Source organism: Kogia breviceps, chromosome 1 (genome assembly GCF_026419965.1).
Source record: "Kogia breviceps isolate mKogBre1 chromosome 1, mKogBre1 haplotype 1, whole genome shotgun sequence".
Classification (NCBI taxonomy): Eukaryota; Metazoa; Chordata; class Mammalia; order Artiodactyla; family Physeteridae; genus Kogia; species Kogia breviceps.
In genome coordinates, this window is record NC_081310.1 from 64,238,290 (window position 1) to 64,253,775 (window position 15,486).

Sequence of the window (15,486 nt, forward strand, 5' to 3'; positions counted from 1 at the left end):
TAGAGGGGACTTTGCCTCACTTGTAGCTCACAGCAACACTTGCAGACTGGTGCTATTATCTCCATTTTACAGAAGAGGACATTGAGACTTAGAGACACTAAGTAACTTGCTCAAAGTCACATAGGATTGGAACCAGGTCTGTCTGACTTCAGAGGTCCTGCTCTGTCCACTAAAGCACATTCTGTGAAATCTCTTTCCCAGGTAGGAATAAAGAAAAGTTGCTTCAGCCAACCAGTTACAGTATAGATAGTGACCCAGGATAGTACATGTAAAGCACTGATTTCAGCATCTGGCACATGCAGGTGCTCAATAAGTATCAGTTGTTATTGTCATTAACCACCTGAGGACTGTCCACCTGGAAATTAGTGTCCATGTGGCCAGAACCCCTCTACTGAGAATCCCCCCTGCCTTGGGCTGCACTCATTCAGCGTTGTCACCATGACAACATCCCTTTGTCAGAAACACCCTCTCTCCAACCCCACATACATACCCATGCGGGATGAATTTAGGGTCAGAAAAGACATCTAGGTTGGGAGCAGCTAGAAAGGAATGAGAGAGAGAAAGAGATGTAAGCAGCTTTTGGCAGGAAAAAGCTCTTTGCAGGAAAGAGCTGTCTTCTTTGTCTTGTCACCGACCTGAACCCAGGCACCCCAATGTTCTACTCATCTCCTCCCTAGCACACCTTTCAAGTCTTTTGATCACCCAGTACTTTACCTAACTTGTTGATTCTTTCCGTAGATCAAAGAAATAGAAATGAAGAATAGGTAATCAGCAGATGACCAGATCTCTTCCCCAGCTTCCCCTTCAGTAATCTTGCAAACAAACTTTGTGAACATGATATCATCTAAAGAAAAATCAGAAGGAGTCGACGACGAGCTTGCACACAGTGGGGGATGGCGGTGACTCTGACCCCCCAACTCAGTGATAAACTGAGATTACTTCCCTGTTTCCCTTTAAAAGCTTTCACATCCGAGCAGAATCTTTGCAGGTGGTTTCTGGGGGATGCTGAGTCCATCTCCCCAGATTGCCAGCATTCTGACTGAAGGCACATTTCCTTTCTAGCAACATGTGTGAGTATTGATTTTGTAGAGCAGTGGGACCCAGTTCAATAACAGAGAGACAAGACAGAAACACAGAGAAAGAGAGATCAGAAATGGAGTGGTAGCAAGAAGGAGTCATGATCAGAAGCCCTATGTTCTTCCTCTTGATCATTATGTGGAGGACAGGGTGCTGGATGGAGTCCAGTTTGAAACCCTTGGGATTAACTCACTTTGGGACTCTGAGTAAATTTTTATCCCTCTCTAGGTCTCAGTTTCCCCATCTGTTTCTGTTCTTTAAGGCCTTTTTAATTCTAATAGTCACCATTCATGGCTCCTTCTCCCTGAATCAGAAGACACTTCCACTAATTGGTAAAGAACAGAATTTATTCAAAAAATCAGTCAGTACAATATGCACTACAGGATACCACTTAGATCACATCACAGACACGGGATAGACAAGTTCACAGTAAATCAGGGGGAAGCTCACCCTCTCCCTCCAGGATGGCCTGCAGGACCTTTCGACAGACATATTTCATATAAATATGACAGTAGATTACTTGGATACTTTCAGGTGGAATCAGACAGCCTGGGCCCAGCCAGTGAGACTTGTAGCTACAGGGTAAGATGTGCTCAAACCTAGATTTTTCCCCTATAATACCTCAGCCCCAGAGAAGAGAATTCCAAATGGGCAGGAAGGTTTCCTCAAAAAGACCCAATTTGCATAAAAATGGAGCCCTCCCATCTCCCTCCCCTTCAAAGTTGGCTGTCTCCCACTGAAAACCTCTCAGGAGCCGTTCATCCCCCAAACTTAGGTTTCTTGTCTTGAGGCAGCAGAAGTTCCATGATGATTCTTCTCAATCCAGGCTAGCAAGATGTCAAGCTCTCCCAGAGACTTAATGGCAGCAGACCGGACCTCCAACTGAAACCATGGAAATCATCATAAGCACCTGCCTTTCTAGGTCGTGTCATAGTTTTCAAATCACTTTCCCCACGTTCTGGTCCCCATGAAGTTTGCTTTTTATTCAACCATTATATCTTCAGGGCATACAGACCTCAAGTTATTTTCCTAATAGGTGACCTAAATTGCTGTCCACAAACAAGCAGTTAAATCATGTCAGCAACTTATAAACAACACGAAAAGGTCTTCATTCTTTGCCCTCTGTTTTTCTTTTTCCTATATTTCCCAGAAAAAAAACCAACTTGCTTTTCTGGCAGTTCTGCTTACTTTCCTGTTCACATCAGTTTGCTTTAGTGCTTCATCTCTCCCAGAAAGCCACAATCCCAGAGGTGCCCAGCAGTGGGAAGGGAGACTGTGGTGCCTCCACTGGACAAATTAAAGCACTGAGGCCCCTAAGGATGTGTCCTACCCAATGTGACACAGCCGGTTGTTAGAAGAGCTGAACTGGAACCCAAGTCTCCTGGCATCTTCCAGCTCTTCTTCAGCAGAATAGAAGGAGATGGTAAGATCCAAAAGTATGTCCTGTGGAGCCAGATGGCATGGGATCGAGCCCTACCTCCATCACTTAGCTGCAGTAGAAACTTAGTTAATTTACTTACCCTGTTTGTGCCTTGGTTTCCTAACTTATCAAATGCAGATAATGGCTCATAGCATTGTTGTGAAGGATAAGTGTGTTAATACATTTAGTGTGCTTAGAACAATAACTGGCTCATAGGAAGAACGATACGAGTTTCAGCCATTGTTATATTATCCTATGGAGCCTCTCCACAAAGAAGCAGAGGTCTGAACAGACTCCCCAGCTCCTTGTTATTCCAAACATTGTCATAATTTGGGAGTGTGGTTGAAACACAGACCTACCAGCCAGAACCTGCATTTTAACAGGATCTCTAAATGATGCACTTAAGAATCACTGCTTCTAACTCCACCTCTACATGAGGCGTGCATTCAACATCTGCACCTACATGAGAAGAACTATTCTTCATCACCGCACAGGGTGCTGATGTCAGTTACTGGCCACAGTGACACCCAGCAGGTAGCATGTTTCGTGTATAACAGCTTACAGTTCTCTGGAGATCTTTGCTCCCTCTTTTATCACCCCCATCTTAAAGAGTATGTGCTTTCCCCCAAAACTTAACGTGGGTCTGATATGTGAGGGCATAAGAAAATGCTGGAAGGATGATACGGAAGGGGAGCCCAGGAAACTAGCAGATGAGGTAAGACCAACACACCCTTTGCAGACACAGAATTGGGCAGACCTGCAATAAATACTGTTGAGTAATCATTAATCATTCGAGAAATGCAAATCAAAACTACAATGAGGTATCATCTCACACCGGTCAGAATGACCATCATCAAAAAATCTACAAACAATAAATGCTGGCGAGGGTGTGGAGAAAAGGGAATCCTCTTGCACTGTTGGTGGGAATGTAAATTGATACAGCCACTCTGGAGAACAGTATGGAGGTTCCTTAAAAAACTAAAAATAGAACTACCATACAACCCAGTAATCCCACTACTGGGCATATACCCTGAGAAAACCATAGTACACAAAGAGATATGTACCAAAATGTTCATTGCAGCTCTATTTACAATAGCCAGGACATGGAACCAACCTAAGTGTCCATCAACAGATGAATGGATAAAGAAGATGTGGCACATATATACAATGGAATATGACTCAGCCATAAAAAGAAATGAAATTGAGTTATTTGTAGTGAGGTGGATGGACCTAGAGTCTGTCATACAGAGTGAAGTAAGTCAGAAAGAGAAAAACAAATATGGTATGCTAACACATATATATGGAATATATATATATATATATATATAAAGGTCATGAAGAACCTAGGGGCAGGATGGGAATAAAGATGCAGACCTACTAGAGAATGGACTTGACACGAGGAAGCAGAAGGGGAAGCTGGGACAAAGTGAGAGAGTGTCATGGACATATATACACTACCAAACGTAAAATAGATAGCTAGTGGGAAGCAGCCGCATAGCACAGGGAGAGCAGTCACTGCTTTGCGACCACCTAGAGGGGTGGGATAGGGAGGGTGGGAGGGAGGGAGATGCAAGAGGGAAGACATATGGGAACATATGTATATGTATAACTGATTCACTTTGTTATAAAGCAGAAACTAACACACCATTGTAAAGCAATTATACTCTAATAAAGATGTTAAGATAAATAAATAAATAAATACTGTTGAGTAAATGAATGAATTTGAATGGAGAGGAGGCTGCCCAATAAGGCTCTGACATCCCATTTCCATCTTCCCCATCCTCTTCCCTTCCCTTACCTGATCATAGGTGTCATGGATGATTCTGGTTGCATTGGTGGCCTCCTGCCTGCAGTGACACAACCTCTGCTCCTGTTGTGATCAACCGGAGACAGCACCCATCAGAGGACCTTTCCACCCCAGCTCACTCTCACCGCCACCTCCCGCGTGAGGAGTGATAGTTCTCCTTCCTCCCAAAGTGAGAGTCAGGGGAGTAAACCCAGCTTGGGGCAGAAGGGGGCAGTAGGGTCTGCGTGTAGAGTCACCCTGCACTTATCCAGGGCTGGAAGGGCCTGGAGAGTAGTTCTAAGTCTGTGTGTCACCACCCAGTACAGCGTTAGGTAGGCACTCAATGAATATGTTGGGCCAGTTAATTAAATAATTGGCTAAATGAATCTTAATGTAAGTGGGACAGGGGTCATGACCTATTCTAACAATTTTAGAACCCAAGGCACAGAGAGGTGAAGTAACTTGCCACAAAGTTACACAGGAAATCTTTGGCAGAGATGGGGCCAGAGCCCAGGTTTTCTCCTGGTCTAAGTTTTTGTTGGTTTGTTGGGTTTGATTTCATTTCTGAGGCTTGTTTTTAATAGATCACAATGAATGAGTAGGTGATCCTTAGGAGAGGCTATACCAGAGAACCACCCAGAGGTGGTTGGTATGGAAACCCCAAAGGGCCAGAAACAAAGAAACTAGGGGGGCTTCCCTGGTGGCACAGTGGTTGAGAGTCTGCCTGCTAATGCAGGGGACGCGGGTTCGAGACCTGGTCTGGGAAGATCCCACATGCCACAGAACAACTGGGCCCGTGAGCCACAACTACTGAGCCTGCGCGTCTGGAGCCTGTGCTCCGCAACAAGAGAGGCAGCGACAGTGAGAGGCCCGCACACCGTGACGAAGAGTGGCCCCCACTTGCCACAACTGGAGAAAGCCCTCGCACAGAAACGAGGACCCAAGACAGCAAAAATAAATAAATTAATTAATAAACTCCTACCCCCCACCAACATCTTCTTTTAAAAAAAAAGAAGAAGGAAAAAAAAAAGAAAGAAAGAAACTAGGGGTATGCCTGTGATAAGCCCAGAATTCTCAGTATGCCTCTCTCACAGGCCAGCCCCCGCATCACTTAAGAGATGCTTTGACTTAAGTCGGTCACCACAGGAAGATTATCCATGAGGAAACTGGGTCGGATGAGGAGGAAGCCCTGGACAAGGAGGGACCACTGGAAGAGGCTCCCAACAGTTCTCCCCATGGGCGACAGGGCAGAGAATTTCCGCTGAGCCCAGGATCCATTTCGGAACACTGACTGGGGCTAGCATGTCCTGGGCTCTCCCTGGGGCAGATGGAGAGCAGATGCTGCTGGTGACTCACACATCGTTGTAGAGTCTTCTGCATGTAGAGGAAAGAGTTGGCAATGCTGCTGATTTTTCTCAAGATTTGGGGGCTCAGTTCTTGATGGTCCTTGAACACCCTGTCCACGTAAAACGCCAGGAGGTTCTTGGTCACGCAGCACACATCTAAGGGCTACAGATACAAATTAGGGAAAGCCCCAGAGGCCCTCTTCTCTTACTATCTTAGAGACCAAAGCAGCCTGCTTCGGTAGGGGCAAGAGGGAGTGAGATAACTAGAAGTCATTGTTTTAAATTCATATTGGTCTCAGAGGGTCCTCTTAACCACACCAAAGCTACTTATGACAAAGGCACCAAGGAGAGATTGTGGTTCTTACCCTCTTTTTACATGGCCAGGAGGTATATTCACTAGGGATGGAGCCCAGTCAGAGACTAGAATTCTCTCTACAGCATCTCCAACATGTCATCCCTAACTTCGGCTTAACCGCTTCCATCAGACACCTCCCTTTTGAAAGGACCAATGTCTGAGCAGCTTTCTTGAAAAGTACTTCCTTACATTGTGCTGAAGTCTGCCTCTTTGGAACATCTCCTAGCCACCAACATGTGTTTATTCGATGGCTATTGCATGTCAGGCCTGTGCTGGGCACATATTCCTTCCTGTGTAATGACACTGTGTTTATCCTGGCCACCCTGCTCAGCTCTCCTCCAGTCTGTCCTTTTTAAACTTCAGGGATCACTTGGATGGAGCTGAGATGTGCAAGAATGGAAACTGACAGCTGCAGAAATGCACACATCTGGGCAGGTCCTCCTCGGGCAGAGTGCAGCTCTCCCTAAGGGAAAGCTCCTGACTTCGCCAGGCACAGTTTAAAGCAGCTGGCCAGGCAGAGTTTCCTTCTACCAGTTTGCACTCGGCCCTGAGAGCCAGCGCAGGAGATTTATGGCTCAGTCTGAGAAGGGAAGTGGCTACAGCCAGTGGTGCATTTATCTTCATTAGCATTAAAGCAGCAAAGCCTCCTTGACCCCACAGGCAGATTTTCTGACATGGAAACTCACTTTGCAACACAAAAACCGTCCTTTTCCTCTGCTCCTGCTAATTGCCTTAACCAACCCCAACCTTTGTTTTATCAAGGGGGGGGGAGGGGAGAAATATGGCAAAGACCTGCATCCTCATTGACCCCTTTCCTTAAGCCACATAAGCTATTTCTAGGCCTTGAGAGGACAAAGAATCTGGAGACAGAGGCATGAGACTTGGGGGGGTCTATTCCTGGCTCAACCACTAACTAGTCATTCTTTCTCCCAAGATGTCAATTTGGTCACTTGAAAATGATGGTTTTGGAAAAAATGGCCTTTTGGGTCCCTTCCAGATATCATATTCTCTGAGTCTCTACACCATTGGCTGGAATAGTACTTAGGTAGTGGGCTCCATGTGTTTACCATAAATAAATCAGGCCTCATACTGCCTAGAAGAATTATCTCGTGCAGAGAAGCCCAAGAAAAAAGTAACTCGAGAAGCCCAAGAAAAAAGTAACTCTTTGTGGATGTACCTTACACTCTGTCACATAAATGCCTGAAAGAACTGGATCTTTCTAGAATGCTTACAAGGACTGGAGGAGCTCACTTTTAAAGGCACTTCTCAGTGGCCCCTTCTGTAAAGTGAATTATCACCTCGTAAGCCAACAGTTTTGTAGCACACTCTCACCACCTCTCTCTGGACAGGTAGACTGATCCCCTCCCTACTTTTGTGCCCCAAGCTGGCGGTTGTAAAGAACATCACCAGCCTGTCTAAAAGACTTTGTGGTCATACAGTCTTTGGCTCAAAAACCTGCAGGCACTCCCTATGGCCGCACGGAGCAGAAAAAAAGAAAAAAAAAAGAAGACGGAGGCTCAGCCAGTCAGTTTCCATTTTGGCCTGGCTTTCAAGGTTCTTGGTAAATGACTCCAATGTATTTGTCCACTTCATTCCCTTCCACTTGCCTTCATGTCCCTCACACCACGAGCCTGGGTGTCTCTTTTATTTTTTTCGGCCGTGCTGCGCGGCTTGCAGTATCTTAGTTCCCTGACCAGGGATTGAGCCTGCGCGCTCAGCAGTGAAAGCACAGAGTCCTAACCACTGAAATGCCAGGGAATTCCCCCTGGTTGCCTCTATGTCCCCTGACATGTATCCATTGATTTTACATACCCATTCTCCCCAAACCCTTCCATCTCTTTTAGCCACTAACCCCAAGCCTACTCAGCTTTTAAGTCACTGCTCATTTTCTCAGCTTCCCCATGAAACCTTCCAGAGTCACCCTAAGCCCTAGATATCCTGTCCCATTTGAGCGTGTGGCACCCCAATCACTCCCTGGGTGAACACCCTCCCATGGGGTTCAAGGTCGCTGAGACACGAGTGCGCCCTCACGCATCAGTTGACATGTGAGAAGCCGGAGCATCAGAGTTCACTGGAGGTTAGGAAAGAGAAAAGCACAGGGTGAGGATTTCTCCCTCAGCCCTGTGCCACTTCACCGTAAAAATGACAATAGAGGAACGAGCAGACACAGGCCAATACCTTAATGCTGTGCAGAGTCTCCGATGTGGACAGGATGGTGACATTTTGGAAGGTGTCCTTAGCTTGCTTGTGGAGGAAAACATAAGAACAGACACAAGCAGTGAGTACTCCACATTCTCCGGAGACACAAAGGTAATGAGAAAGAACTGGCTCTCCACGTTGAGGCACGCCCCCCTGCCCATGCCTTCACCCCAAACCTGTACTCACAATGGCGTTTTTGATCCCTCGGAAACTCTCCTCCATACGGCGCATGTCCATGGAAATCAGACATCTCCTGAGACCTCCGACATGCGCTGAGCACAGAAAAAAGATCACACCCAGGAGGCAGAGAGAAACACACTGTGCCTGCATGTCCTACAGGAAGGGATGAAGTCAGCTTCCTAGCCAAGAGTGAAGAGCAAGGAAAGAGGCGCCAACTGAGTTCCCCTTTGGACCTCACGGGACAGGCCAGATGGCAGCCGAGAAAACAGAACTCAGTACCTCAGCCTGTGGACCTTGGGGCCTGCGTCTCCTTCTCTGGATTTTTTTTTAATCAATTGAATGAGCCCTTCCCTGTCTGCCCTGCCCCCGCTCCACCCCTAGAGAGGCTGATCCAGTGCTCTCCCAACGCCCAGGGAATAAATTATTCGTGTGTAAATCACTCTCGTGACTCAACAGGGCTCACTTTTCAACAGGGGTGAGAAGCAGTGTTTTTAATAAATTAAATAGAAAAACAGGGTTGGTAATATGCCCTAGGAGTTAGGCAACAGATCGGAAAAACTATAAAAGCACATTTTGTTTTGTTTGTTTGTTTTAACATCTTTATTGGAGTATAATTGCTTTACAGTGGTGTGTTAGTTTCTGCTGTATAACGAAGTGAATCAGTTATACATATACATATGTTCCCATATCTCTTCCCTCTTGCGTCTCCCTCCCACCCTCCCTATCCCACCCCTCTAGGTGGTCACAAAGCACTGAGCTGATCTCCCTGTGCCATGTGACTGCTTTCCACTAGCTATCTGTTTTACATTTGGTAGTGTATATATGTCCATGCCACTCTCTCACTTTGTCCCAGCTTACCCTTCCCCCTCCCCATGTCCTCAAGTCCATTCTCTATGTCTGCATCTTTATTCCTGTCCTGCTCCTAGGTTCTTCAGAACCATTTTTTTTTTTAAGGTTCCATATATATGTGTTAGCATACAGTATTTGTTTTTCTCTTTCTGACTTACTTCACTCTGTACGACAGACTCTAGGTCCATCTACCTCACTACAAATAACTCAATTTCGTTTCTTTTTATGGCTGAGTAATATTCCATTGTATATATGTGCCACGTCTTCTTTATCCATTCATCTGTCGATGGACACTTAGGTTGTTTCCATGTCCTGGCTATTGTAAATAGAGCTGCAAGCACATTTGGTTTTTATGTTTGCCTCCAAAATAGGCGACACCCTTTTGTTATAAACCCCTACTGTGTATCTGCTTAAAATCATTCCTTTGAAGTCAGCTGTGAAGGTGTCACCTTCTGGAGAAGATGGGAAAGGGAGGTGCGGGGCATCTAATAACTAATTAGTCACAGTGGAGAGAGACCCACAGATGGCAAGGTGGCGGCTTCCCCTCCATCAGCCACTGAGCCAGCAGGCACCAGGGACAGGCTTGCAGCTCGCTAGTCTCTAGCCAGGGCCAGACCTGAGATGCCTGCTGCCCCTGTAGTTCTCGCACCCCTCCTGCCTTTCTCTCTGCCTCTTTTCATTGGACCGCTTTCAATAGTGTCATGTAACACATCTTGAGAAAAGTGCCCAAAGCATAACTGTACCGCCTGTTGAGTTCTCCTTCTCTGACTTTCTCCAGCACTAGCACATTTCACAAACAGAGCTGAGCGTTAAAGGTAAGTCAGAGGGCAACCCATGGGAATAGACCAGCCTCTGCCCAGCCTCCTTCACGCGCAGACTGAGCTCTCATTCCCAGCCACGCGAGTGCTGCATAAGCGTAGTGGGTGCAGCAGTGGAACAGAGAGAGGCAGCAAGCATAGGAAGCGAGCTGAAGGGGCTGTGGATCCCCCCACTCCTAACTATAGTTACAGCTGCTCTAGGCACACACGTGTGAGACCATGAGCCACACCTGTCCCCGCTCCCCTCCCCCCACCCCGATCATCCTTGGGAGTCCCAGGCTCTTCTCTAGAAAGCTGAGAAACAGCAAATCCTGCTTAGAAAACCATTTTTCCTTCTCTCTCCTTAACTCAGAGTCATTCCCAGTGAGGGACAGGTGTAAGTTGAGACCTCACTGTAGAGCAGGCATTATGTTAAAGAACTTGATTTCTCTTTTTCCAACCTCTTTCTGACAAAACAGGAAAATAGACCCCATTGACAGGGGAGACTATAGAGTCCCCCAGAGCTCTATCCCCTCGAAAGGCAAATAAGGTGCTTCTAGAGAGCCAAGTGACTAAAAGCGGGCACAGTTTTTCTTCTGACAACTCTCAGAAGCTGTGGGGCAATGCCAGTTCATCCCCCTCTGGGAGCCTCAGAGGAGAAAGATGTGGAGGAAAAAGATGTCCCCCTTAGTTTGGTGAGGCGATTCCAGACATCTCGGCTGATTCAAGTAACAGTAGTAGCTAACGTTTATCATACATGCCACGTGCCTGGGGCTCCATGCCAAGTATTTTCCACAGTTATCTTATTTAATGCACACAACCACCCTACGAGGCAGGTTCTATTCTATCCCCATTTTACCAAAGAGGGAACTGACACTTAGCAAGGTAGAGAAACCTGTCCAAGGTACATGGCCAACAAGTGGCGGAACCAAGATGTGAAGGCAGATTGCCTGTTCTCCTTACCACTGCACCACCCCACCTACAGGTCTGTTCCTCCTGGGATCTCAACTGGAGATCCAGCAGATTTCCTTACAGCAGACAAAAAGGAGCACATTTCTGATCGGATCCCACTGAACCAGTGGTGTTCCTTATGTTTAAAAAGATATTTAATACTGCAAAGAATTAAACATACACATATTCTAAAGTGCCCAGCACAGTTCCTAGAACAAAAAGTTTACAGTAAATGCTAGATTCCTTTCCCTTGAACCCTCCAACACTGTTGATGGGAATTGTAAATTGGTACAGCAGCTATGGAAAACAGTATGAATGTTCCTCAAAAAACTAAAAATAGAGTTGCCATATGATCCAGCAATCCCACTCTTAGGCATATATCCAGACAAAACTATAATTCAAAAAGATACATGCACCCCTAGGTTCATAGCAGCACTATTCACAATAGCCAAGACATGGAAGCAACCTAAATGCCCATCAACAGATGAATGGATAAAGAAGATGTGGTACATATATACAATGGAATATTACTCAGCCATAAAAAGAATGAAATTATGCCATTTGCAGTAACATGCTTTCACCTAGAGATTATCATACTTAGTGAAGTAAGTCAGAAAGAGAAAGACAAATACCATACGATATCACTTACATGTGGAATTTAAAATGTGACACAACTGAACATATCCACAAAAGAGAAACAGACTCACGGACATAGAGAACTGACTTGTGGTTGCCAAGGGGGAAGGGGAGAGAGGAGGGAAGGACTGGGAGTTTGGGATTAGCAAATGCAAACTTATATATAGGATGGATGAATAACAAGTCCCATATTCAATATACTGTGATAAATCATAATGGAAAAGCCTGTGAAAAAGAATATGTATATGTATAACTGAATCACTTTGCTGTACAGCAGAAATTAACACAACATTGTAAATCAACTATACTTCAATAAAATTTTTTAAATAAAATAATCATATTTCTTAAAAAAATAGATTCCTTCCCCTTCCCTTTCTTCCTTCCTCCTTTCCCACTCTCCTTGTTTCTTACTGAGAATAAGGTACTGGAAAGTTCAGCCTCTGTACAGAATACCCCTCCCCATTCTACAAAATGCCCAGCACTTGTGATATGATAGACCAACCACAGTGACAGCAGGTCCCCTCTCTGCAGCTGTAAAGGACGAGGGCTGGGATGGTTGATGAAGATATCCTCTGAGGAAGGACGTCACGAGCCTCACCTCTCACCGGGTGCTGCTGGGCTTCTCCTGTGTCTCCACTCTTCGTGTTCCTTGTCACTTGTAAAGGGCTGGTCACTTTTATGCAGGTGGATACAAGGAAGTGCTGTCAAGGTTTACTGGATGGGTCCATGTGGGGGGAGATTGTTTTTCCCCTCATTTCCTTAGCATCTCATTTCCTGAATTGATTTCTTTTTCTTTTCAGATACAGCTGATTAATGATTATTAAGAAATGCCTCTTTCTTCTTGGTCTTGACATGCAGCTTCTAGCAAAAATAAACTCCCCATCTCTATGCAAATGAGAATTTCTTGTAATCCTGTGTCCATACAGAAAAACCCAAGTAGGTCTTGAGAGCCGTGGCAAGTCACCTGTTGTACCTTGCAGGCAAAGTCAGGAAAGCACTCTTCTGACAGCCACACCCTGCCACAGCCAGCCCCGAGACTCTGCGGGTGCCCCAGCTCCTGCACGCTCTGTCTGCCTGAGCTACTCAGCAACTAACATGTGCCACGCAATAGCTTAAATGCTTTACATGCATTATTTTGTTTAACTTCATAGGGAAGGTTTTTTTTTTTTCGTTCTCAGAAATGCAAGGATTTCTTTGGACATCATCTCTTTCCTCTCCATCTTGTCCCTTGGACAGCCCTTTCATTCTTAATTAATGCAGAGAAAGAAAATGAGACTGGGAGTCAGAGAGGCTTAGCAGTCCGTGGCAGAGCCAGGAACAGAGCCTGGAATCCTTGCTCTTGGGCTAGAAGACTCTCTATCTAAATTACTTTTTTATACAATCTCTACACCGTCATGTTCTTCAAGAGTCAAGGTTTGGAGAGATGGTGATGAAAAGACAGGGCTTAAAAAGTTTCCTCTCCAAACACAAATTCCCAAAACAGAGTTTGTTTGTACCAGATAAAACAACTTGGGGATGGGGTGCAATTACAAGAGACCCCATGGGCCCTTTGGACAATGGGTTGGAACAAAATCTGCCCTGCAGTGAGACTGGGTAGACAGAGTAGGCAGGGCACTAGCAGGGAAGGAAGAGGGACAGAGAGGACTGAGAACTCTTTATGGGCATAGATGCAAGGGAAGGGAGCCACAGGGGCTGGAAGCCTTGCTGTCCAGCATCTGGGACATAATGAAATAATACATGTTGAGGGAAAATAGATTGTAGTGGTCACAGTGTAGCTCTGGATTTAAACCCAGGCTCTCCGTCTTCTCTGTGAGACACTAGACAAGCTACTCAAGACCTTTCTGAGGCTCCATAAAATAGATAAAAATAAACCATGAGGATTTGAATGATCTAATGGACTTGACCCATAGTAAGTACTCCGAAAATATTATTTGTTCTGATGCTGTATGCCAGACAGCTGGAAAAAGAGAAGATATCATTTTAGGACTTAATAAGTGTCTCTTTCCTCCTTCTGGGGGGGAGAGAATGAGCTACTCTTGAGTCCAGCGATCTCTGCCCCCCCACCCCTGCTTCCCCGGGGAGGGAGTTGGGCAGGGAGCGTGGATGCTGTTTTTCCCAACACTCCCTAGGCTGCCTGGCTCATAGCTCACAGATGGTGGCCCCATATGTGAGAGGACCACAAAACTGTCTGTGCTGACTCACAGCCTGTATTCATCAGCTTGCACTCAAATGGTGTGTTCTGACCCAACTTTCATTTCAGAACAAAGATGTCACATCAAGAAGCTTGCAGAGAAAGGAAAAATATGTTAACGTGTTTATAGCTCCCCGCCAGCATACACTGTATCATAGTGACTGGGACTGGACCTCTGGAGTCAGCCAAGCGTAGGCTGACTGCCTCTGCACCCTACAGCTGCCAGACCGAAGGCAAGCCAGTTAATCTCTGTGCCTCAGCTTATTCATCTGCAAAATGGTGCTAACTATGCCTAACGAATACTTGCCATGTAAGCATGGTGTGTAGATTAAATGATTAAATGTACGTTTTCAGCACAGTGCCTGGCACATAATAAGAGATTAGAAAATAATCAGCTTTTTAATTAATGTTACAGCCCCCCTTTAAGTCCCTAAATTAGGAGGAAGGAGAGACAATAAGAAATGATTTCTCTCCATCCTAAGCCTTGCTACTAACATCTAATATAAAAAGATAAGCATGTGGGGCTTCCCTGGTGACGCAGTGGTTGAGAGTCCGCCTGCCGATGCAGGGGACACGGGTTCGTGCCCCGGTCTGGGAAGATCCCACGTGCTGCGGAGCGGCTGGGCCCGTGAGCCATGGCCGCTGAGCCTGCGCGTCCGGAGTCTGTGCTCCGCAACGGGAGAAGCCACAACAGTGAGAGGCCCGCATACAGCAAAAAAAAAAAAAAAAAAAAAAAAAAAAAAAGATAAGCATATGGATTGAGATGGAATGGCATTCCTCCCAGGATTGCAATCAAACGGTGCATTTGATCCATAGATATGGGTTATGCCTAGCCTTAGAATTGGGTCTTCTAGAGCCAGTTGACCCACCCTTGGGATACCAGAGCTCAAGTTCCCATTCGATAAATGAGAATACAGACAGATTGAAGGAAACCAGAGAGCCAGGATGGAGATGCTCTGAGTCTGATGTGTGCTGGACACAGCTCTCTCACACTTTCCAATCCCCTATCCCCACTCACAATCCACTCCACCTCCATGAACCATTCATGACGCTGCCAAGGCAATTTCTTCTCCATAAAAGAGTGGAGCTTGCCACTCCTAAGTGCTAAGTCCTGGAGCTCAGACAAAAAGTGAACCAGGCATTGTGCAACTCCAGAGGGCATCATGCCCATTGCCTTTTATGGGAATGAGGCTCCATGGAGCTGAGCAAAGTGCAGCCCTACTGAGTGACCTGGAGGAAATAGATTAGGTTTACATGCATAATTTCAGTTAGATCTGAGGAAGAACCTATAGTTGTGAGGACTATATGACACTGGAAAATATGGTAGAGAAAGAATTTGTAAAAGAAAGAAACACTGATACCGATGGATGGATATTTCATTTGGGAAGTAAATGGGACTTAAAAGCAGAAAGAATATAAATGTTTATTCACTTTTTTGTCTTTTTATTTTTAATTATTTTTTAATTGAAGTATAGTTGATTTACAATGTTGTGTTAGTTTCAAGTGCACAGCACAGTGGTTCAGTTATACATACAGACATATATATATTCTTTGTCAGATTATTTTCCCTTATAGGTTATCACAAAATATTGAGTATAGAATAGAAAACAAACTTATGGTTATCAAAGGGGAAAGGGGGGAGGGATAAATTAGGAGTTTGGGATTAACATGTATACACTACTGTGTATAAAGCATCAAT

At 45.4% G+C, this 15,486-nt stretch overlaps 1 protein-coding gene across 5 annotated transcripts; it reads right to left on the reverse strand.

Moving 5' to 3' along the window:
* Nucleotides 1-1,404: 1,404 nt before the first annotated feature.
* On the reverse strand, nucleotides 1,405-12,838 carry IL19 (interleukin 19). Of its 5 annotated transcripts, none has more exons than XM_059053885.2 (6): nucleotides 12,195-12,681; nucleotides 8,370-8,542; nucleotides 8,163-8,228; nucleotides 5,640-5,792; nucleotides 4,296-4,367; nucleotides 1,405-1,959 (listed from the first exon to the last, which is right to left on the reverse strand). In XM_059053885.2, the coding sequence occupies exons 2-6, from the start codon at nucleotides 8,511-8,513 to the stop codon at nucleotides 1,849-1,851; spliced, it is 546 nt and encodes a 181-aa protein (XP_058909868.2). In that variant the 5' UTR covers nucleotides 8,514-8,542; nucleotides 12,195-12,681; the 3' UTR covers nucleotides 1,405-1,848. The 5 variants fall into 5 exon arrangements, with proteins under 5 accessions (XP_058909868.2, XP_066885368.1, XP_066885319.1 ...); XM_067029267.1 differs by having other exon boundaries at nucleotides 1,409-1,959; nucleotides 8,370-8,455; nucleotides 12,099-12,838; XM_067029218.1 differs by having other exon boundaries at nucleotides 1,409-1,959; nucleotides 8,370-8,455; nucleotides 12,195-12,688.
* Between the last annotated feature and the right edge of the window lie 2,648 nt (nucleotides 12,839-15,486).

Excerpts from the sequence above, each read along its gene's own strand:
- IL19 (XM_059053885.2), bottom strand. The coding sequence starts at position 8,513 with ATGCAGGCACAGTGTGTTTCTCTCTGCCTCCTGGGTGTGATCTTTTTT. Across the intron at positions 5,793-8,162 it reads AGACTCTGCACAGCATTAAG|CCCTTAGATGTGTGCTGCGT; the intron begins GTATTGGCCTGT and ends TTGTATCTGTAG. Across the intron at positions 4,368-5,639 it reads AGAAGACTCTACAACGATGT|GAGCAGAGGTTGTGTCACTG; the intron begins GTGAGTCACCAG and ends TGATCACAACAG.